This window comes from Carassius carassius, chromosome 43, assembly GCF_963082965.1.
Source record: "Carassius carassius chromosome 43, fCarCar2.1, whole genome shotgun sequence".
In the NCBI taxonomy this organism is placed as follows: Eukaryota; Metazoa; Chordata; class Actinopteri; order Cypriniformes; family Cyprinidae; genus Carassius; species Carassius carassius.
Window position 1 is genome coordinate 17,655,559 of NC_081797.1, and position 24,622 is coordinate 17,680,180.

General features: G+C 38.6%; 1 protein-coding gene across 2 annotated transcripts; it reads left to right on the top strand.

Annotated features, from left to right (window-relative positions):
- Positions 1–1,124: 1,124 nt before the first annotated feature.
- On the top strand, positions 1,125–21,329 carry LOC132124887 (ras association domain-containing protein 8-like). 2 transcript variants are annotated; one of them, XM_059536034.1, is made up of 5 exons: positions 1,125–1,430; positions 12,528–12,764; positions 16,419–17,383; positions 19,034–19,178; positions 20,056–21,329. In XM_059536034.1, the coding sequence occupies exons 2-5, from the start codon at positions 12,662–12,664 to the stop codon at positions 20,175–20,177; spliced, it is 1,335 nt and encodes a 444-aa protein (XP_059392017.1). In that variant the 5' UTR covers positions 1,125–1,430; positions 12,528–12,661; the 3' UTR covers positions 20,178–21,329. The 2 variants fall into 2 exon arrangements, with proteins under 2 accessions (XP_059392017.1, XP_059392016.1); XM_059536033.1 differs by having other exon boundaries at positions 12,560–12,764.
- Positions 21,330–24,622: the final 3,293 nt, after the last annotated feature.

A 24,622-nucleotide genomic window follows, 5' to 3' on the forward strand; every position in this document is an offset into this window, starting at 1 on the left:
TGCTTTTTCTTTCATAAAAAAAATTAAAGAGCGAAAATATTGGTATTGCATTAGGGAATTTACAGTTTGTGAAGAAATGTTTTAGTTTTTATCGTAATTAAAATTATATATATATATATATATATATATATATATATATATATATATATATATATATATATATATATATATATATATGCAATAACAGTCAAAGAAAATGCACTAAATTACATAATAAAAGACATTATTACCGTGGGTGGATTACTTTTGTAACAGCTTGACGTAGCTTGAATTACTACGAAAAATTAAATTACTAAATTATTGCATAAATTATACTTGAAAATCACTCTGCACAAACCTTGCGGTAAGTTTTACTTTTGAGTTCACATTTAATTATTATTTATATATTTTTATTATACTGGAAGTAATTACAAAATATTTTGCAACACAGTTGAGGGTTGAAAAAAAAGCAGAAGATTTACGATTTTAGTACAGTCTATTATTTGATCTATAAATATGCTACACATACATAAACAATAAATAATAATTTATATTTTGATTTTACAAGATGCATTAAAATAAAAAAACGCAAAAGACACAAGAGGTCAGTATTTCCATGGTTTTTGCAAGTCAATCTTTATTTAAATAATGACGTCAAACCGGTTTGCTGTATTCAAATTTATTTTTTATTTATGGTTATTCAAAATGTTAAGCATCATTACTCTGTTGTAATATTTTGTTCGAACCGCTCTATGAAACGCGCTTATGATATGGTTGATCGTCACGTGGTTTGTTTTACTTTTCTCAGGGCTGGTAGGATGATCACATTTTGTTAAATAAATAAATAAAATAGAGATTGTTGGGGCTATTTATATTTCAGTTTTACATCCTTTAAATTTATTAATTAATCATCGAAATATTTTAAATGACACCTTTTCGTATTAAAAAAACGTCCTTAGATTAATGCATCTCAATGGAGGTTTTTGTTTTCTGAGCCGTCTATCGCCCTCTTGAGGAGCAGATCAGAGCGAGCTCTGATTGGACAGTTTAAAGGCCATTCACAAGGTGTACCAATAATAGCACACAATGATGAGATTGAGGGCGGGACTTGACAGAATGCAGCGAGTAAAAGCAGACGGTCGTGTTTTCCACACAGTTTTATGTGGGATGGACCCACTGCAGCACAGCATGAAAACTTTTTCCTGTGGGGTGGTGATCCAAACGGATGAAATCCGCTAATTTTCTCAGACTTTTGCGCTGTAAAAAAAACACAAAATATAAGAACAGTTCGTTTATATTTAGCAATCGGAGCTGTATAGTAAGACTTGACACAGAAAAAAAAAACCTGAATGTTGTTTCAGCGTCTTTTTAATTTATTGCACACACTTTCGTCGTTGTAACATTGGCTCGGACAAAAAGTGGATAACTGTTTTCTACATTTAGTCATAAAGGTAAGAATGTACAGATTTTGCACGCGGAAAAATGTAATACTTCATAAATGCAACTTTGCTTTTAACACTGTGGGAAAACGCATGCAATAACACCTAACAGTTAAAAGTCGTTTTTCACAGCTACTTTTTTTATTCTCCTCTATATGTGGATGAAATTATGTGTTAACAGTACCTACATAAAGATGGTAGATCAGTGTTATTTAATTAGTAAATTCTCTCAAAGATTTTGCCTTTTCATTTTTATTCAATTATTGATATTTGAAGGATCAGTCTTCTTAACAAAATCGGTGTTTGACAATTTAAACACGTCTATTTGATGCAATATGAGGTTACTACTAAATAATTACTATGTCATGTAGAATCCATGTTGTCATGCATTGCCATAGAAAGTTGGTTTATGTGGTTCTTCTCACAAAGATTGGTTATTATTTTATCATATCATGTAAGCAAAATGCTAATTTAATCCTACAAAGTGTCTTTAGTGCATTTTTGTATTGCCATCAAAGTATGCAAATGCTTCACAGTGGGAATGTGTAACTACTTTATTGAAAGTGGTAAGATGAGAGATTAATAATAAACCACTTAGTCACTTTGACACTTCATCCAGTACCCTCGTAACTCAGTTTTTGGCTGGTCCTTCAAAGCTAGCCTGCTGATCACAACCATGGCAAAAGAACAAAGGCAGTATTATATCCAGCTCAACATGCCATCCAGATGTTTGCGATTCTGCCAGTCAACGTCCTAGCCAATGGTCGTGGTGGTGGGTTTTGGGGGGCCGACGTTTATTCTCAAGTTTATTAAAGCACCTCAACTGAGACTTGAGACTCAACAAACTCTGAGATTTATAAGAACGAAGGCAGCTCTTGCTAGTCTTTAGTTAAAGACCACATCAGGTAGACTTTTCTTAGGTTGAAGGACTTTGTTTAAAAACCTGGCATGGTTTTATTCCCTTCATAGTTTTGAGGAAAGCTTTGTTTTCCTGTTACCTTCCATGAAAGCATCTCATTGTTTTGCTAAATGTGCCAAACTACGTGAAAGAATCAAGCGTAGCAAAGTACATTTTAGGACACCCAGGGGATTTAGGAGCAAGATTTGGAGATTTCGCTTTGAATTCACTTGCTTTCTTCCAAAACCTCAGGTTATTGTTTTACTGGGGCGGAGAAAGAAGGTTTGTTTTCCTTCCTCCGTCACCCCAGATGGGAGATTTGGTGAGGACACAGATCTCCTCTGTGTTTGGCAGACGGGAGGTCTTTCGTGGTTCAGTTTGATTGTGTAGTGGTGTTGTTTGTTTACTTAGTGTTTGATTTGCACCTTCATTTTCCTTCGGGAAGGAACAAGATTCAAAACATGAGGTTTAAATATATATTCCAATACTGCCATAGGTCACATAAAAGAATACCAAGAAAAAACAGTGTTTCTAAAAAAAAAAAAAAAAAAAAAGTATTTGAACTTTAGTATCAAAACCTGCCATGATATAAATAACATTTCTTAGCCATATAACTCATGGATGATGGCTACAACTGAAAGTCTTTGATAAGAGAAAGCGCAAAGGGGGCTAGAAACGTCTTATCTCCTGAAGCGCTCAGTGCCCAGCTGCGTGGAATGTGTAACCTCAATGTTATCAGTTTCCATGGTGTAAAATCAAGGCCTAAGTCTTTGGATAACTACCTGCGTGCCGTCAAGCCTCAACAATGCCTTAGTCACTAGCTAATCTTTTCAGTAAATTCACAGTGGACCCATAAACTTCTGTCATCTTTAACTCACCCTGACACCGTTCCAAACCTGTGTGACTTTCATTTGTCTGTGGAGCATAAAAGAAGATGATATGAAGAACGTTTCAGCTGTTTTTGTCCATATTATGAAAGTCAATAGGAGCCAAATCTTCCAAGCTCCAATAAGGATCAAATGGTGGGATGAAACTAATCCAGATTACTATTTAATACATTTTTAAAGCAACACAGTCACATTCAGTGAAGAACTGATCAAAATCTAGGGCTTCATTCACCCTCGAATTAAAACATTGATCTACCTTATACATCAGCGTACCATTTGGTCACGTGACGTGAGGTTTGACCTCGAAAGCTTTGGGTCACATTTACTTTCATAAACTGACAAAATAAGATTGTTCAAAAGATCTATCTATCTATCTATCTATCTATCTATCTATCTATCTATCTATCTATCTATCTATCTATCTATCTATCTATCTATCTGTGTTTCTTGGAGTGTTTTTACTCTTGGAACGGTTTCAGCCAAGGCCTGCAACTAATTATGGGAGAGTGAATAGATCGCTAGTAATTACATGTAGCATGGCAGCTAGTGCAAGCACAACAGAATAAAAGGTTAATCCAAAATAGCTCAGCAATAGTAACAGCACACCATCTTTCCACGAGAAATTAGCTCATTCTCTTTGGTTTTGGATGGACCTCCAAACTCGTATCATTGGTTTTTAATTTGATCCTTTCCTTACTGACTTTAGAGTTTAGCCGCTACCAAAAGCTCACTTGATTCTTAATAACCCAATGTAAGGTTTGTTAGACATATGCTTTGTTAACTTCCCATTTGGAGGAATATTCGGGGGATATTTCTTTTCTATATTTGCTTTTATGCAGTTTTTGAATCAGCCAAATCTTTTTGAAGAAATCCTGAAGAACGTGTCCATACAAAAACCCTCATCTAGAAATGCCATCCAAAGTTTAACTTTGCGTTAGTGGTTTGTTCAACATTAAGTTTGAGCAATAATAAGTTTTGTTTGTCTAAGCAATCACCACAATTTATTCCCTTGGTCCCGGACAAAGCATAAGGAAGACGTGTTTGCCAAATGTTTTTAATAAGCAGGATGAAATGAAATATGTTGTTTATATTTACACTTGAAGTTGGACAAGGAGTACAGTGAAATTGGCGGGAAAACGTTGGGTACCTTACTTCGTTGATTCCTGAGGGACAATTCAGATGCCTGATTCAGAAGTATGAGCAATGGTAAGAGGATATTACTCAGTTGAGTTCATTGAGATAATTAGGCTTATAAAGACAGACGCAAAATCAATGCTGGTGGAATTTATACCTCCTTCCTGCTTTCTGTCTGCAAACAACAGCCAAAGTCACATTTCACAGTGCAAGAGTATCATTCACGCCATACTGATGGTCTGAATGCTAATAGAGTATAGATAAATGATATAGAAATAGGTGGTTTATAGACATCAGGACCTGAGAAGAGACATTCGCTGTTTTGAAAGAACTCAGATGCAGCCAATGTGTTTCCATAATGAACAATGCAATCTACCAAAAGCATCGCAAAATAGTGTAGGGTCGCAAACAAACAGAGCCATTAATAATCAGGTGCGTGTAATCTACTAACAACACAAGCACAAAATTGATTAAGACATGCTTTTTGGGGACGTTAAATAATGCCGTAAATATAAAACCAGTAAGTCGACTACCATAAACTATAGTAAATCACCGTGCATGATTTATTTACCCATACATTTTGTGACACAAATAGAAACTCCTACAAATGCATATGCAGTAAGTAAATCCAAACAGTAGGTTTTAATGCCAAAGGATTTGTGTTAGTGCAAACTGTAAGTAAATCTGACCCATAGTTTTCATGTGGAATGATGTCATAATGAAGTCATTGATGGATGTAGCAAATGGACAGTCAGTTCCCAAATACTTCATTGTGACTTCCACAAATAGTGCTTGATTCACTTCTGCAGTGCTCGTTTTAGACTTAAGTGATCACTTGTGCTCAGCATGATGCGCAGATGATTGAATGGAGCACTCATGGTGAGGCAGCAATCAAATTCAACACAGTCTCTTCCTGATTAAGTCTGGTGGCCTGAACAAAACCGTTCAAATGGCCAATATAGCTCCAATACTTCTCAGTTTCTACATGACTTGGACGTGCCTCATGACATTTGCTTGTGCTTCCATAAAGACTGTACGTCTGAGGTTGTCTTACAAAATACAAATAATCATAATGTGTCACTTTGCCACTATTTTAAAGTGACATTAAACTTATGTGGCTCTTTTAGTATTGCCAAGCACTGCGTTTCAGGTCCTTTTTGTTTTTATTCTGCTCTTGCATTGTGAAAAAGACAACATATACTATGGACTTGTGATCTAATTCTTAGAAGGTCAAACTTTAAATCACACACGTTTTGATATTACATTTTGTACTCTGTCTGATCGGACAACCTTGGTTCTCTTGTGTTTTTGGTTATTTCAGTCAAACATGCAGTCGATGTGAAGTCATCCGTTAACTGGGCTTCCTTGTTTCAGTGATCGCTCCTGGAAAAATGTCAGAATAGAGTCGGCTGCAGGCCACTTTTGCTCAAGTCAGAAAAGGACACATAAAATGGCCCCACTATGCATCTGACTATTGGCTACAAGACTCCATCTGTTGTCATAGACGCTAAAGGGCTGTAAAAATGAAGGACAAAACACTTATCTTCTTACAGTAGGGCAAAATGGAGTGAAAATGGTATGCAGCTTGCAACAAACCTTTGACATTTGCTGAGGATCACACACCTAAATACAGATTAGAAAAAAAAAGTGTGCATGTTGCGTGACAATTCCAAGTGGAATTTTTTTTATAAATTTATGGGCCAATTTAAAATGTTATTTGAATGTCCTTGCATTGGCAGCGTGGTTTCTGAATTCCAAACCATGTATAAATGAAAAATTAGAAATTTGGCAAGAACTCCACATTGACTGCAGTAGCTATTTGTTTTGTTTTGTTGAAAGCTCTCTACTTTCCATTTTGGCTCAGACAGAAGAGCTCTTATAGGGGTTCCTCCACACCATATGTCTCCGCACTAAACCAGAGATATTCAGTGTGCTCCTTTTTACAGGGTCGAAAAAAGCAGGTGAAAAGACACCTTATTGTTGGGTAGTTCTTGGAAATAATGGCATCATTTTTTAATGCAAAGTATTATTATACCATGTATGCAAACAATTGGGTTACTGTTGAAGAAATGGTAGAATGTGTCAATAGAAAAGCCAAGGTCATAGTTTGATTCCTAGGAAACATGTCCTGATAAAATGTATAATGATAAAAACTGCTGATTGAGATTAATGCCGTTTAAATTTTTAGATTAAAAAACAAACTATTATTAAGCTAAATTAATTATTTAGTTATACTGTGAAAGATATCCAGAACTGCCTGTTTAATAATTGTTTTTGTAATTTTTACTATATCATCAATTTTTATTTTTCAATTATGGAGGATCTTTAACTAAAGACTTGTAACGACTGGGTGAAGGAGTGGCAGGAAACAAGTGCGAGATTAATGAGATTTAATGAAGACAATGAGACAATACAAAACTTAGACACAAATAACGCTGGGAGGAATGCACAGTCCAAGATGGCGGTGAGGAATGATGAATCCGGAAGGCGGAGGAGAGTTGGCAGCAGGAGAGGGTGACACAGGAACCGCGGGGAAGCGAGCCGAAGGTAAGTGGTGTTGCTTGGTGGTGGGTTGCGTAGAGTGGACGGGGTTCCGGGGAGACACGGACATCCAACGCAGAAACACACAAGAAAGCAAGGCATTGGTTACAAACATGAAACAACGCTCTCACGAACACAAGACGCTAGACAAGCCAATATATAGGGATGAGTGATGAGTGACAGCTGTTGCTGATGACAATTAACGGAGACGCCCACAAACTAATCAGTGCTGACGCGTAACACACAGACTTCACCCACAAAGTGCAAAACCCAGAGATCACGGTTTACCAACCGTGACAGTACCCCCCCCCCCCCCTCTAAGAACGCCTCCTGGAGTTCCCGGAAGGGCCTACCTGCTGATTGTAATCATCAATAAGGGAGTGATCCATTATGTCCCTAGCAGGTAGCCAACTCCTCTCCTCCGGACCATAACCTTCCCAGTCCACCAAGTACAGGAATCCTCGTCCCCTCCGTCTCGAGTCCAGAATACGATTAACCGAATAGGTCGGTTACACATCTACGAGACGCGGGGGAACCGGGGTAGGCGGATTAATACGTGAATAAAACACGGGTTTAATTTTGGACACATGGAAGGCGGGATGTATCCTCCTGTACGCTGGAGGTAGTTTGAGGCGGACTGTCACCAGACTAATGATCTTGGTGATAGTAAATGGGCCAATGAATTTGGGAGCTAATTTGTTAGAAACGGAATGGTGAGGAATATTGTTCGTAGAAAGCCACACCTTTTGGACCGTGACTGACACTGGTAACAAATTGTGAGCGTACTCCACCATAGAGAGTTGTTGGCTCCAGGAAGAAGGATTCTTGGAGACCAAACATCGCAACGTCCTCTCTAAATCTTGGTTGGCTCGCTTAGACTGCCCGCTACTCTGGGGATGATAACCCGAAGACAGGCTAACCGTCGCTCCTAGCAACTTACAAAATTCTTTCCAAAATTTGGATATGAATTGGGATCCCCTGTCAGAAACCACGTCTACCGGGAGGCCATGTAACTGAAAAACGTGATCTAGGACAGTGACCGCTGTCTCCTTGGCTGTCAGTAATTTGGGCAAGGGAATGAAATGTGCCGCCTTCGAGAACCGGTCCACTACGGTCAAAACGACCGTCATGCCATTAGAGGGCGGGAGGGCGGTAACAAAATCTAGTGCGATATGTGACCAGGGTCTCGAAGAGACAGACAGCGGTTGAAGAAGCCCATCAGGAGGCTGGTTAGACGACTTACCACTGGCGCAAACTGAGCAAGCCAAAACAAAATCGTGGACGTCACGAGCCATAAGTGGCCACCAGAATCATTGTTTAACTAACCCCTTGGTTCGGCTTATCCCTGGATGACAAGCAACATAAGAGCAGTGACCCCACTGAATAATTTCGGACTGTAACTCTTCCGGCACAAATAAACGATTCGGTGGGCAACCGGGCGGAGGCGTTACCCCTTCTAAGGCCGTCTTGACCTTCGATTCGACCTCCCATACGAGTGCTTAGAGGACTATTTTCTCAGGTAAAATACATTCGGGAGTCACCGGGCGAGCAGAGGGATCAAAAAGACGTGACAAAGAATCGGGTTTGACATTTTTGGAACCCGGGCGGTAAAATCAAAACGACCGAAAAAAGTGTCCACCGAGCCTGCCTGGAATTGAGTCTTTTGGCAGTTCTAATGTACTCTAAATTCTTGTGATTGGTCCAAACAATGAAATGTACCCCTGAACCTTCCAACCAGTGACGCCACTCCACTAAAGCTAATTTGACAGCCAACAATTCTCTGTTACCAATGTCATAATTGCGTTCAGCAGGAGATAACCGATGAGAGAAAAACGCGCAGGGATGCATCTTATCGTCCGAGGCAGCACGTTTGGAAAGAACTACTCCTACCCCCACCTCTGATGCATCGACCTCCACCACAAACTGCCATGTGGGATCAGGGGCTACAAGGATGGGAGCCGAAACGAAGCGGCTCTTGAGGTTGGTAAATGCAGTTTCGGCTGCATCCGACCACCTGAACGGAGTACTGGGGGAGGTCAAGGCCATCAGAGGTTAGACTAGTTGGCTGAAATTACGAATGAAACGTTGATAGAAATTGGCGAACCCCAGAAACCGCTGTAGGGCCTTACGGGAATCTGGAGATGGCCAATCTATCACAGCATTAACTTTGTCAGGATCCATACGTATTCCCCCGGACGAGATGATATACCCTAGGAAGGGAACAGACTGTGCATGGAATACGCATTTCTCCGCCTTGACAAAAAGCCCATTCTCGAGTAATCTCTGGAGCACTCGTCTGACGTGCTGAACATGTTCCTGGAGAGATGAAGAAAAAATCAGTATGTCATCCAGGTAAACATAGAGAAAACTGATCTACCTTGTCTCTCAACACGTCATTAACGAGTGCTTGGAAAACCCCTGGCGAGTTGGAGAGCCCGAACAGCATCACCAAATATTCAAAGTGCCCTCTAGGGGTGTTAAAGGCGGTTTTTCATTCATCCCCCTTCCTGATGCGGACCAAATGATAAGCGTTACGTAAATCCAATTTTGTGAATACGGATGCTCCCTGTAACCTCTTGAAAGCTGAAGACATCAACGGTAACGGATATGTGTTCTTTATTGTGATGTTGTTCAGCTCTCAGTAGTCAATACAAGGTCGCAGAGAACCATCCTTCTTACCCACAAAAAAGAATCCCGACCCCGCTGGAGAAGGAGAAGGGCGGATGAACCTCGATGCCAAGGAATCAGAAATGTATTTCTCCATGGCCTCCCTCTCCGGAATAGAAAGAGAGTAAAGTTTGCCTTTAGGTGGAGACTTACCTGGCACTAAATCTATAGCACAGTCGTAGGGACGATGCGGAGGAAGAGAAGCAGCACGGGACTTACTGAACACCTCCTTCAGGTCCAAGTACTCTGCGGGCATGTTTGATAACACCATGGTCTCTTTCTGAAAGACAGAAACAGGCACAATAGGACAAGCAGAAACCAGACAAGACTCATGACAACTTTCACTCCACAAGGTTGAAACCCCAATCCACTTGTGGATTATGTTTGATTAACCAGGGGTGACCTAAAACAATGGGAGCTATATTTATATATGTTTATATGCCAGTTAGGGATGCTCATATTGACCGTTAACCGAAAGTAAACATTTTGACCGATGAAGGGGCCGTTCACATATCGCGTTTTTTGGGCGCTCAAGTTCGTTATTTCAAATGCGGTATGCACGCTCATAATCGAAGCAGCGGTCGCAACGCGCTCGTTTTTTCCAAGCGTGTTCACACCACATCTAGTTAAAAACATCTCAGCTTTTCATAATGACGCAAGCACACCAGGTCATGTGAAAAGAACCAACTCAATAATGCAAAATGATAGTTAAAGGTCTCCTTCAGGGTGAAATTCCCCATTGTTTTTGAAAAATAGGGTGCACCCAAACAGAAATTTCCTTGTTGTAACGGATATCGCAGCTGATGGATGCTTAGCAACGGCAGATGCCTCAGGAGCGCAACTGCCCGATCGCTTTGGAAAGAATGAGAAAACGACACGCCTAGCGTTTTCCACGCATTTTTAGGCGCGACATGTGAATGGCGCCTAATACTTTCAGTTAAAGTTTTTTTTTCTTTTTTTCTTTTTATGCTGCATGGTAATAAAAATAATAATAATTATATATATATATATATATATATATATAATGTGTGTGTGTCTCACTGGGTGCGTTGTGTGTGTGTGTGTGTGTGTGTGTGTGTGTGTGTGTCTCACTGGGTGCGTTGACACCGAGCGCCAACCAGCCAGCCTCAACCTGGCCGCTTGAGGCTGGCTGCAAAAGAGTCATTCCCATAGACTCCCCATGTTAAAATGCCCAACTTTACAGCAGAAAAAAATATGTTTACAGCCTGGTGCAAAAAATGATTTTGGTCTAAATAGCTAATTTTACCCTTCATGAAGGGTATTTTTTTATAACTCATTCGTTTAAATTATATTAAGCCTTAAAGGTATGCATAATTAAGGGCGTGGCCACTAGAGTGTCAGGTGGATTGCCGCTGCTGTCACCGCCATCGCGCTAGGTGGGTGTGGCTTCAGCAACCAGTTCCCGCATTTTTGCCTATTTTGATAACCCCAGAGTGACAGGAGGTGACGCACTGCCAAGATGGCGACGGCCCGCTCCATCCACTTTTGGTTTCAAAAACTCTCTTCGGAAACCTATGGGTGACATCACGGACACTACGTCCATGTTTTTATACAGTCTATGGTTCACACTAAAAGCGAAGCAAATATTTGCATCGCATTACTTGTTTTAGAGCAGGGTTCCTCAAATCTTGCCCCGGAGGGCCAATGCGCTGCAGTGTTTAGCTCCAATCCTGATCAAACTCACCTACCTGTGATTTTTTGAATGATCCTGAAAACATTGATTAGCATTGCTCAGGTGTGTTTGATTAGGGTTTAAGCTAAACTCTGGAGGAAAGTATTTTCGCGGCACATTCAAATACTTAAATGCACTTTTGGTGTGCAGACTGTACACACTATTAAGACTCTTTTATGTCACAGTTTGTGTAATCTTTTCTTTGCTGAGAGAATAAACTGAGATCTTGTGAATTTTCTCTGCAAAGCTGAAGATTTGCTCAGGCATGCGTGGTTGCAACCCCTTCGTCCTAAAATTGTACCTGTTCATAGAAGTGGGAGGAACATAATGTCAGGTCCAGCTGGTCTCACTGATTCCAGCAGGACGTCCACACTGCAGCCAACTGTTTTTCATGTCATCCTCCTCCTCTTCACACCCTCGGCACACCTCCACAAAAAGCACAGAATCATGGCCAATTCGTTTCTTGGAAAATATGCTATTTTGGGACCATGTGTGAGCTGTTGTTTCAAAGAGACTGAATCATTTTTTAGACAGCAGTATCTTGTTTCTATGTTAAATACAGAAGAAGCGCCGATTGTTCAACTAGTCAGAGATCTGAGGAAGGAAATGTGTCCATCTGGAAGCACAGGGGTCTCCTGCTAATAGCATAGTCATTTCCTTTTTCAAAGCTTTCCTGATTAGGAAAGGCTCTCATTATAACACTTGTTATAGAAAGTTTCTAGTGTTTCTAGAAACCTTTGTTTCTAGAAATATGCATTTCAGATTATTGTAAAGTTAATGGTTATTTAAGATAAAAAAGGTTAGAAATTTGTATATAGAAATTATTATAATGGCTTTCTAACCACAAATGCCACTTTGTAACCTCATTAAAAGGAAACATTCAGCTGAGAACAAAGAGACGAAACAAATCTTGTGGGAATAAATCATTTGCATTTACAGAAAAAAATAAAGCTGCAAAAAAATAGTTCACCCAAAAAGACCATTTTGTCATCATTTACTTACCCTCTTGAAATTACATTTCATACCGAATTAGCAGTCTTCTGCTGTTAAACAAAAAATAAAGCCATAAGTGACCCACATGTGTGCTATATTTCAAGTCTTCTGGTGCCTTAAAATAGCACCAGAACATACTTGCTAAACAAAAAAAACAGTCAGCAAGGTTTCTTTGACTTCAAAATACAAATTTAACAAAAGACATTCAAAAACACAAGATCAAATTCATTTCAGACTTATTAGTATGAGAATATGAGAATCTGCAGGAGGCAGAGAGAAGTATATATCATTCCCAGGTGTTTCCTAACCCGAGTTGTGGTTGTTGCAGAGTTGCTGTGAGGGGGTTGACGGCTGTACCACTGGACCCCTGGAGTAGGACAGTATGACGTCGCAGACCAGCAGCCCCAAATCCTCCAGAGATTGACCCAGGATGGAGCTGAAGGTGTGGGTCGATGGAGTTCAGCGCGTGGTCTGTGGGGTCACAGAGGCCACCACCTGCCAGGAAGTGGTTATCGCTCTGGCTCAAGCTATTGGTAGGTAGTGTCAATTTTTTGTTGCTCTTTTAATGTTGTCTTTCATATCAAAAAATAAGTTGTATGGAAAAGTGCTGACGAAGCTACTTTGAAAGTATTCACAAAGATTAGTTCAACTAAGAATGAAAACTCATTAATCACTCACCCTCATGTCGTTCAAAACTTGTATGACTTTAAAGAACAGTTAACCCAAAAATGAAAATTACCCTATAATTTACTCACCCTCAAGCGATCATAGGTGTATAGGACGTTCTTTCAGACGAATACAGTCGGAGTTAATATTAAAAAAAAAATCCTGGCTTTTTCAAGCTTTACAATGGCAGTGAGTGGGGGTTAAGATTTTGAAATCCAAAAACTGCGTCCACTGGCTTAGCAACATCTATATTTACAACTACATAATCCACAATCTCTAGCTTTTGCTAACTTTCATACGCGTGTTCACAAGAGAGTGGTGTTCCAGAGGACGATGTAGGACGTAGGTGTAGAATAAGCTCCGGTGAGAGTATGCAAGTGCCTGTACACTGCTGCCTCTTTAGCCCCGCCCATCAATTGGTGCACGTAGTGTAACTAAAGAGAGGGGCGAACGCAGATCTACACAGAAACCAAATTATAAAGATGGCTCTGAAGACAAATTTTGTTGACCTTGAAGCAATCTTTATCATTTGGTTTTTGTGCAGTGCCAAGCAGTGCATTGGCTTCCTTCTGATGTGAACATTAGGAAAAAGTGGATTAACTTTATTTTTAATGAAGATCCAGACCACGTCAGGAATAACTTGGTCCTTAGTTCACTTCGTTTTACTGCGGATTCGTTTACAAACTAGAAACAATCCGATGAAAGATTGAAAATAAGAGAAAGGAACTGTTTTCATTACGTGATTACTCTTGCTTTGTCTGTTATTACAGATTGTTTGATATGTACTGAGTATTTATGCATTTTTAACCTAAATCGCTGCATACACAATTAAATCAGTGGGTGTTTGAGTCAGACAGAAAATTGCCTATTACTTCTGAATGATGTTTTCTGATGTAAAAATCTTGATGACATTATCAGAGAACAGTACAAAATAAATGAATCAATGAACTGAATTATCTGATCAAACATGTTCACTAAAATGATTTAGACATCCCAACACACAGGGAGTAACACAATATGACACAAAAACACTGATAAACAATTCTGTCATGCTACTGCTATCTATTGGAAAAAAAGTTCTTTGATGGAGAAGACTACCAAACTAGCAAAAAACTGTGCTTCTATTTTTGTTTGGTTACTCCCCAGCAGTGGCATGGAAGACTTAAATCATGGAAGCTATAGTTGCTAACACAGATGCCATAAATTTTGAGTAATGCTGAAACCATCTGGCATTGAGGTTGAGTAATCATCATCCATTTCATAATTAAAAGAAGATTAAGTGTCGGAGAGTTTGTTTTGGCTTTCCAACAGCTTGAGACTAGTTTAACAACTTGTTTAAAGACATGAGGCATATTTTAAGGAGTTTCAAGGAGAGGGCGCGAATAGTTTAGAAGGCTGATTTCAGTTAATTACATCACCAGTGGGACCCAAAGCAATTTGTTTTTGATTCAGACCTGTCTTGGTTGACATCATCGTTTGAATCTATTTTCAGCTGCACTCAGACTGGTACAATCTAAGGGCCCCCTCTTGTATTAGTGAGAAACGTGCTGGCGCAACCAAAGTGCCCGCTGACATGGAAAATCTGACTCATTTTACTGAAAGAAACAACTCTTAAGAACACCTCAATCTTCTTTGACAGCTTTGAAAGTAATCTGTATGTCTTTATTCGGGGATGAGGGTGTAAAAAATTATAATAATTGCTCACTATTTCAAATGTGTATCTTTAGATGAAGTGCACTAATTTTATGGAGAAGAATTATTCTGTCATTTTGCCCTCAAGCAAATTATATGGTAGTGGAGAAGAACAGGAAATGATGGGCAGAAGAGGGTGGAATGGGATTGGAAAAACATCCCTTATATATTTGTGTATTCACATAACAATAATTAAACAAGAATTACCCTTTGGTTTTTCCCCCTTTAAAAGGTTTTAGAGAAATAAAGTAATATTACTTTGGGAAAGTGTTTATAATGTCAAGTCAAGTCACCTTTTTTTATATAGCGCTTTAAACAAAATACATTGCGTCAAAGCAACTGAACAACATTCATTAGGAAAACAGTGTCAATAATGCAAAATGATAGTTTAAGGCAGTTCATCATTGAATTCAGTGATGTCATCTCTGTTCAGTTAAATAGTGTCTGTGCATTTATTTGCAATCAAGTCAACGTTATCGCTGTAGATGAAGTGACCCCAACTAAGCAAGCCAGAGGCGACAGCGGCAAGGAACCAAAACTCCATCGGTGACAGAATGGAGAAAAAAAACCTTGGGAGAAACCAGACTCAGTTGGGGGGCCAGTTCTCCTCTGACCAGATGAAACCAGTAGTTCATTTCCAGGCTGCAGCAAAGTCATGGTGGCTACGGTGACCTTGGAATAAGAGAGAAACAGACTAATATTAGCGTAGATGCCAATCTTCTAATGATGTAGCAAGTACATAGGGTGTTATGGGAAGTGTTCCCGGTTACGGTTTATCTAATTAATGCAGCCTAAAAATCCTTTAACGGATATGGATATTAAAAGCATATTAGTATGTTATGTGTAAGCCAGGTTAAAGAGATGGGTCTTTAATCTAGATTTAAATTGCAAGAGTGTGTCTGCCTCCCGAACAATGTTAGGTAGGTTATTCCAGAGTTTAGGCGCCAAATAGGAAAATGATCTGCCGCCCGCAGTTGATTTTGATATTACAGGGATTATCAAATTGCCTGAGTTTTGAGAACGTAGCGGACGTAGAGGATTATAATGTAACAGGAGCTCATTCAAATACTGAGGTGCTAAACCATTCATGGCTTTATAAGTAATAAGCAATATTTTAAAATCTATACGATGTTTGATAGGGAGCCAGTGCTAATATGGTCATACTTCCTGGTTCTAGTAAGAACTCTTGCTATAATGATGTACACTAATACATCCTCATGTCGTTCCAAACCCATAAAACCTTTGTTCATCTTTGGAACACAAGATGTTTTTAATGAAATTCGAGAGCTTTCTGACAGAAACTCAACTACCACATTCAAGACACAGAAAGGTAGTAAGGACAATGTTAAAATAGTCCATGTGACATAAGTGGTTTAACTGTTATTTTATGGAATTGCAAGAATACTTAAATAACTTTATTCAATGATTTCTTCCGTGCCAGTCTTCGACGTATGTTCACAAGAGTATCACGGTGGGTGCGAGTGGTGCTGCTGACGCAAGAGCCTGCTTTCTGATGTAGACCGTCCATCTCTCTTTATTCATCTGTATATTCTGGTTCAAATAAGTAAGGCTGGGCAAAAAAATTGCAAGTCATCCTCTTGAAATCTTAAGACATGTTTAATGTACACTGTGCATCTTCTGATTGTAAACAAGGCACAGCACATCCCGGTTCTACATCAGAACGCCTGACATGGAAGAGAAGAAATTGTTGAATAAAGCTATTATTTTTGTTTTCTTTGGGAACTTGCTTGGTAAACTATCCCTTTAATACCTACTGTATGGCTTGTTGGGAGTCATGTTCAGCACTGTAATCCTTATTCTTTTTATAGGTCGCACAGGACGGTATACATTGGTTGAAAAATGGAGGGACACCGAGCGACATCTCGTTCCTCACGAGAGTCCAGTGGCCTCTCTGAACACTTGGGGGCAGTATGCTGGTGATGTGCAGTTTATCCTACACCGCACTGGTCCATCTCTCATTGAGTACCCCTCAACCGAAGGTCTGAATCGTCGGGGCCCAGAGCGTGGCTTGCATCGGCAGAGCCTTCCATTGATGGCCAAGCTGCGAGCTCCAGGTGACCGTTCCCTCTGTCGGCGTGAGCCACGGCGCAAATCTCTGACCTTCACCGGTGTGCCCCGCAGTCTGAGGGACATCCTTAGTGGAGGCAGGCTCAGTGACAATAGTGTCAAACAACGAGAGGTTTTAGTGAGAAGTGCTCACAATTCACGGTCAATGTCCCCTCGGTTATCAGGCCACCGCGTGAAGGATCTTTCCCAACTGGTGAGACTGCAGAGGGAGACTCTTTCGGTTCTAGACAGCAGGATAGAGGCGTACGAGGCAGAGCTTCGAATGTTGACCGAGAAAAGAGCTGGACTAGAGGATGACGAATTGTATGTGAAGATGACAGAGGAAGTTTCAAGTTTGGAAAAGCAGGTGCGAATGAACAAGGTGGAGATTGAGGAAGAGGAATTTTGGGCAACTGAGCTGGAGATTGAGCGGGAGAGCGAGAGGCAGCTGCAGGAGCACCTTCAGGAGTTGAGCAGTCGGCTGTGCGGCTGTGAGGCAAATCTGGAACAGAGGCTGATGTCTCTGCAGGGCGTAGAGGCAGGAATAGAGGCTCAAAAGCAACATAAGGAGATCAGAGAGAGCCAGCAGGCCAGTGAGGGGGAAGTGAAGGCTAGACTTCAGAGAGTGAAATCAGAACTCAAGGCTAAAGCTCAACACACGGCCCAGCTTGAAAACAGCTCAAGAGCAGTGGAGCGCTCACTGGCTGAGTCATGCAAGAGACTGCAGGTACGTCAAGTTTAACAAACAAAGGTTTGAGTAATCCATATGAAATTTTGAAATTAAAGACTACAGTGGTAATCACTGGTCTTGTGCCAGAGATTGTTATTAAAAAGATAAGCATTGCTTTTGACAAGGGATGGAAGATTACTTTTAACTGTTTCATAATGCCGCTCCTACTGAATTTCTGACCATTACCACCAGTTCCCGCAACGTGTGTGTTCCACTCCCATGATTTTTGTGGCCGCTCCCGCAAACATTCTTATAATACTCCAGCATGGTCTGCAGTCATCTATCCTACCCTCGACCCGTGATCAGTCAAGCTCGTGTCGGATGCAGGGTTGCAAAGTTCGCGTTTTTTCCACAGAATCAGGCTACTTTTAAACTGATGCCCTAGGTTGAACTAATAAACTAATAAGTATAGCATACTTTTCTTTCACCACGCAGCAAACTTAATTGAAATACTTGAGGGGAAATACTTAAAAAAAAAAAAAACACCTGTTTAAACTGATGGTATTAATCATTAATTTATTTTACTTCCGGTTAAAATGAACATCCCTACTTGGAATTAAAATCGCATTGATAATTAAGCTGAAGGATATCAAACACTTTTGATATTTTAAGCTGATTTTTAAACACTTTTCATCTGTCATCATTTGGTAAGGTGATTATTTATTTAGTGTATGATTTAGTGTATGTATGATATTTTCAGGAGTGATAATATAACTGCGCCGAGATCAGAGTGCTGCGAAGTGCTCTCCATACATTTTAGTCATCATTTTTATATGGTTAGGAATTCACCACATTTTATTTTGTCACCATACTTGTGTAACTACTCATGTAACCTTCTTTGAATAGGGAAAACATGGAAGTGTTTGGTAGCTTCTAAATTCATCCCTGTTTGGATCCTAAGGAATAAATGGTGCTAAGCTAAATGCTAACATAGTGGTGCCGCATGCTACAACGATTGAGTGCACGCCCTAAGACGAGAGAGGTACATATCAACTCGTCTAAGTTGAGTGAAGAACATAGTGGAATATGGAAAAACTTTTTCCTTTAAGTTTGACATCATGACATGGTGACAATGATGATTAGCTGAAGGCAACACACGAATCAATGTGCCAACATTAGACCTTCATTAGCGACTAGCCTTAGCTGTGATTTTAAAGGCAGCAGGGAGGATTTCCATTTCACGTTTTTAAGAGCCATCCAAAAATATCTGCATCTACCAGCAGGGACTCGACCAAGCTAAACAGCCAAAACCTGACCCTGTGGTTTTCTCCACAAGGCTTCTTAAGTAGTTAAACCAGCAAAATGCTGGAGAAGGTTGACTAGCCTCAACAAACGACAAATGGTAAACAACATAGTTGGTTGAAGTACACTTAACTAGACGAGTTCCAAACCAGCACTCACTAACAAAGTAATTCATGCTGGTCTTAGCTGCTTAAGAATTCTATCTAAAATATTTCTCACTTCTTGTGATTGTTGTAAATGCAAAAATGACACATCTGTTTAGAATCGTGAGCTGATTTTGTGGAAGTACATTGGAACATTTTTACTGTTTATAAGCCAGTTGTTACTGCATTGCTGCAGGCTGAGTGCCAGTTGCAATACTACACAAACATTTCATTAGCACCTTCTCCGCCCTCTTTCCACCAGGAGAGTCAGTATGAACTGGAGCAGCTTACCAAAGAGTTGAGGCAGGTAAACCTCCAGCAGTTCATACAACAAACCGGCACCAAAGTCACTGTCCTGCCCGTGGAGCCTGGTGATGATGACTCCAGCAGCACAACAGATGATAAGGGTATTGCTTTTAGTGCTGACAATATATCTAAAGCCCCAGGGATATGCTCCATGCAGTGTGGATTCTGTTAAAATGAGACCTCAACCATAATGAGTAATAAGTCTATTTTACAAGTGTCAGTAATGGCCAGACCGCATCTGTTTTTAATTTAGTGCAGTGCCAAGTGACTTTTCACTTGCATATCTAGCAAAAAACTGCTGGCCTATGTAGGACCGAGTTAAAAAGTCTTTTCCTGTAAAACTGCAGAGCTTTTGCGTGCTCCTGCTTCATTAGTGCTGTGACAGATTATAGTTGCAATGAGAGACTCAGCGGTCTTGCCTGTCATTCACCTTGTCGAGTACAAAAATCTGTTGTTTGTTTTTTACTACTGACGTCAAGCCTGGATGAAAAACATTGTTGTTGCAAGCCTTCAAAGTGCTTTTCCTGTTTTTGTTTATATTAATAATCCTAAGTGCCACCTTGTGGTAAGAGTTGTTATTGTACAGTTTGAATATTAGTGTACTGCATGTAGCATGAATCTGATCGAATAATGAGTCAAAACCACAGATGATATTATTTCCAGCTTATTTGGTCACACTAGAAATAAGTAAACTGCATTGCATTGTGGATACTGCATTGTGCTCTGTTGTATTTGCATATTCTATGCATTCACATTACATGCATTGTATCCATACTATATACCACAGGAATAGTATTATGGTGGTATGATATTCCAAACAAGCAACTCTTATTGGAATTAAGCAAAGATCTATGGAAATATTTAGTCAAGACTACACTAATTTTGTTTTTCCTAACATATAGAGCCTTTCAATCCCTGTAAGCACAATGAGACATTAGACAAAGTTCTTAAATTAAGTTGTTTTCTTTCATTTCCCAGACTTTGCTGTATTAACTGGCTCATTGAAACGATCGGGTTTCTCTCATCCAGAGGTTGGCGGGATCCGTGGACTCCATAGTCCGATCTTCTCAGCGTTAAATCCTGAGGGCATCTATGTCTAAGGACCACTTGGTAGAATTATTTCACTTTTTTTTTCACCTTTTCATATATGTTTGAGACTGAATACATTTTATTTGATGCTAATTCAAGCAAAACCGACAGCCGATGTGCTCAGCATGAAGGAGAACTTCAGTGGTCTCATTAACACCTCTTAAGCAGTTTTCAGTTTCCTGTCAGAATACTTGATCTTGATCACAAAGAGCTGCATACCATTTCAAATACAAACCATAAGTGTGCTGATTTTCATAGTATCATTGTAGTGTCTAATGTTAGAAAGTGATATCTGTAACCTTGTCACATAAAAACTAGCAGATGAAGGTTGAATAACTTTGGAAGCATAAATATATTTTTGTATTCTTATTTTAGCCTCTGAAAACATTTGTATGAATGTGCAACTTTCACATTTGTGTTTACTGTAAGTGGAGCTCAATCTGACCTGTGAGATTTAGTCTTTGTTTTTTTTTTCATTTCATACTTTGATTTATCAATTTGTATAAGTGTTTTAATGTTGAGCCAAAGACAATCACTTATTTTAGTTGCAATGTGTTACTGCATGACTGCAAAATATTGTACTCCTTGCTTTAATTTTGCCAGTGTCATTATTGTCGAAATATGCATAAAATGTAACAGATACTGCTTGAAAATGTACTTTTACTCTTAAAGGAAGTTCACCCAGAATGAAAATGTTCAGGCTTCTATTCGAATCATTATGACTTGGGAGATATTAAAAAAAAAAAAAAATTTTTTAAGGAATTTTCATTTTGGGTGAACTATATCTTTAATATTATATATTTGCTATATATAATGTGGTTCAATATATGAAATCACAGCTGTTTAACTGAAAGTAGTGCCTTTCTGAAATTCAACCCAATCCATGTTAGGATCAACTTTAACGATGGTGCAAGCATGCTGAGTCTGTGAATTTAGATTATATAAAATATATTATGACGTTTTATGCTCAGACTTTGCTCATATGGTGTCTTCTAAATATGGCTGCATTTAATTTCAGAGGATTTTAGGGGTATTTAACCTTGTTTTTTTTTCTACTGTCAAGCATGTACCATATTTTTTTATAAACATTGAAAAGCTTCATACAAACCCTTAAAAAATCTATATAGTACTGTGAATTACTATTAAACAATAATCACCCCGTATGGATGCTTCTTATTTTACAATTCTTATTTTACAACTCTTTTGAATATAATATACAAAGTCAAGTGTAACAGCAAGAGAACAGAATTGGCACCTGATTAAAAAATGATCATTGTGTAAATACAATTATTTCATAATTTACCCTGCTGATTTGAAGGTCTCTATTTGGGTTTCACTGAATCCAAAATCTGAAAGATTATCAAGTGAATCCTCAGAGAAGCCGATAACATCACCTGAGAAACTGGCCGCAGCATCTGCAATTTTAAGGACTTGCGGACAGCTTAATATCAAGAATATGATATTTATTAACAGACTGAACAGGAACAACTTTTTATCTTAACATCAACTCACACACCCAATCGACATTCCTTCGCTGTAGCTCTCTTATTTAACGCTTTTTTTAAAATACACTATAAATATATATTAGCAGAGGACAGTATGCTTGGAAATAATATTTAATATCTTCCATTGCATTCGTTATTTATAGTGCGCCAGCCACCCGATAGCAATAAGATTTGTGCTTTTGATCAACCTACTTTTAATGTCTCAGCTTTCAAAATCAGTTTTATAGTGAAACACAAATTATGTCTTGCAATAATGTGTTTCTCAAGCTCTTTAATGATCAGATTGTTGTATATAAAATATTAATTCTCATAATATCTCGACTTTATTCTCGAAACATTTTGACTTTTTTCTTGAAATATTTCAACTATATTTTCGTAGTATTACGACTTTATTCTCTTAATATTTCGACTTTATTTTCATAATATTTCAACTTTATTCTCATAGTAGGCCTATTACGACTTTATTCTCGAAATATTACGACTTTAATCTCGTAATCTTATAAAAAAAAATTCAACATGGCATTAAAACGCTGTCATATAAACTAATGTGTATCAATGCAAATAAAATAAAATTTGAATCATGCATTAAAAATAAATATTTTTAAAACAACTTAAAAGTTCATGAAGTGATGTATGCAGAGCTTCATCATCCCTTTCAGAAGAAAGGAACAGCTTGACTTTCTTTGACTCGAGAGTATTTATGAGTTCTTTTTTGCAAAAAAAAAAAAATTTAATTAAATAAAAATTGCCAAGTTCTAGACCTAATGATGGAAAAAAAGTAAAGAGCACATAGGCATATAATGCGTAATAAGAATTGCATAAAAACAGAGTATACAGAAAAGCATCTAAGCATTTAAGAAAATATCCCATGTTTGTTTATTATTATTGTAAGACATCTTAAATATTTTTCATAAAAATATGATTTTCAAGCACATTAAATGTATCATCTGCCATAAAATGGTGATTCCATTCTGTCATAACCTAATTTTATAGCTAGTGTCTAATTTCATCAAACATAAAAAAGTTAATAAAAATAAAATAGAAAATACATTTAGCCCCATTCTATAATATGCATTTATATAATATGGAAACATTTTAAAATAATAATAAATCAGCATAAACTTCCTCTGAAATTGGCTATGCATCCTAATAACTTGATCTACCTTAATAAAAGTGAATGCTCTGCCTTTGGGTAGTGCATCTGTGTCTGTGGACATTGAGATTGAGTCCAAGTCAAATAGGTCATCATACTGCATGTGTGTGTGTGTGTGTATATGTGTGTGTGTGTGGGTGTGTGTGTGCGCACATTTAGAATTTATGTGCATCTTAACATTTCCATCCAGCAATTTTTTTTATGTGAAATTACAAAATTCACATAAAAATTGGTAGATGGCATCACAGCTAGTGACTGTGTACACAGTCACACAAACACACAAACAACCACTGAGTTACTGATGCTCAAACAAAAAGTGTTAATTTCATCCCCGTTCTCCCCTAAATATGAAAAGATGTTTGATTGACGTGCTGCTTGAGGCATAATTTGTCACCACACATTAAAGAGCCACAAAACTATATTTTTTGCTTGAATTTCTAAAAAAATTACAAACTTAGTAAAATGAAAGAATCTGGCAAGTGAAGTGTCCCTCAGTTGTAAATCCAGCATTCTAAAGGGTCATTTGAAGGCCATGTTTGAGCACTTTGGTTTGCAACGACCCTTCAGTGTGACTGCCATATTGTTATCACTCCAAAATGCCCTTTGGAGGCAGATTTATTCTGTTTGGAATACAGCAAATGATTTATGTCCCCAGCATAAATTAATTTCAACCTATTATCACTTTTGGGTGAACTGTTTATGTGAAGATAAACAGCGAATTAACAAGCATTATTTAATTATTCACAACCTGTAGATATAGTTAGAATACATACAATGTTCTACATCACTGAACATGGATTTAAACAAATAAATGATGTTAGAATGATAATTAAACACATTCTCCTAAAGATGACTTTCCACAGTATCAGGTTACCATTAATATTTAAACAGCAGTGTGGCAAGACTGGTTTCTGCTGTAATTCCCAGTCATGTTTGAATGTTTTCACTGCTCATCACAGCAGAACATATTTCAGGAGCAAGAAGAAAGCTGTTCATGCATTGAGTTCTTTCAACACTTAATCGGATATTTAGCTCTTGGTTAAGAATGTATTTGTATATTTAATATCTGACTGTTTGTGCTTCTTCCTCCACACCAGTTAACCTAGTCCTGTAAGAGCACATGCAGAGGCAGTTTTGTGTATTATTGAGGTGTGGCAGGTGCCCAACATTTCTTTCTGTACTGAAGGAACACTTTGAGGAGAGCTGTCTAAGTTGCCTGGTCTTTGTTTCCAACTATTTTTGGATTCCAGCACAAGACAATGACTTAATTGTTTGATCCCGCTGGACTGGACAAGACTCCAACTGGAACAGGGAGTGAAGTGTGAAAAAGGCAAGTTCAGTTATTGTGTATTTCAATGTCCTTTCTAGACAGGTTTCAGCTGGATCCCACAAGTTCTAGTTAAGTGTTTGAGAACAGGGCTGTGTTCAGGCCTAACTCTGTAAACAAAAATACCACTTGATATACTGGATGACATTTAGCAAAATATGATGTTAATGGGAACATAAAAATGGGCTGCCAGAAAAGGGGACCTATAATATTGTGGGTTTGACCGCTGTGTGAGAAACTTTCTAACAAAGTCAGAAGTCTTTTCTCTGTCTTGCATTGTATTTTATATGTAATATGGTGAATAGGAGACACTGAATAATCTGTGAATGTGTGTGTGTGTGTGTGTGTGTGTGTGTGTGTGTGTGTGTGTGTGTGTGTCTGGGTTCTGGTATTCCCTACATTATGTAGACCAAATGTTCCCACATCTACCAGTAAGTTTTTATTTATTTATTTTGTGAAAATAGCAGAAGG

Excerpts from the sequence above, each read along its gene's own strand:
- LOC132124887 (XM_059536034.1), top strand. The coding sequence starts at position 12,662 with ATGGAGCTGAAGGTGTGGGTCGATGGAGTTCAGCGCGTGGTCTGTGGG. Across the intron at positions 17,384-19,033 it reads AGTCATGCAAGAGACTGCAG|GAGAGTCAGTATGAACTGGA; the intron begins GTACGTCAAGTT and ends TCTTTCCACCAG. Across the intron at positions 19,179-20,055 it reads CAGCACAACAGATGATAAGG|ACTTTGCTGTATTAACTGGC; the intron begins GTATTGCTTTTA and ends TTCATTTCCCAG.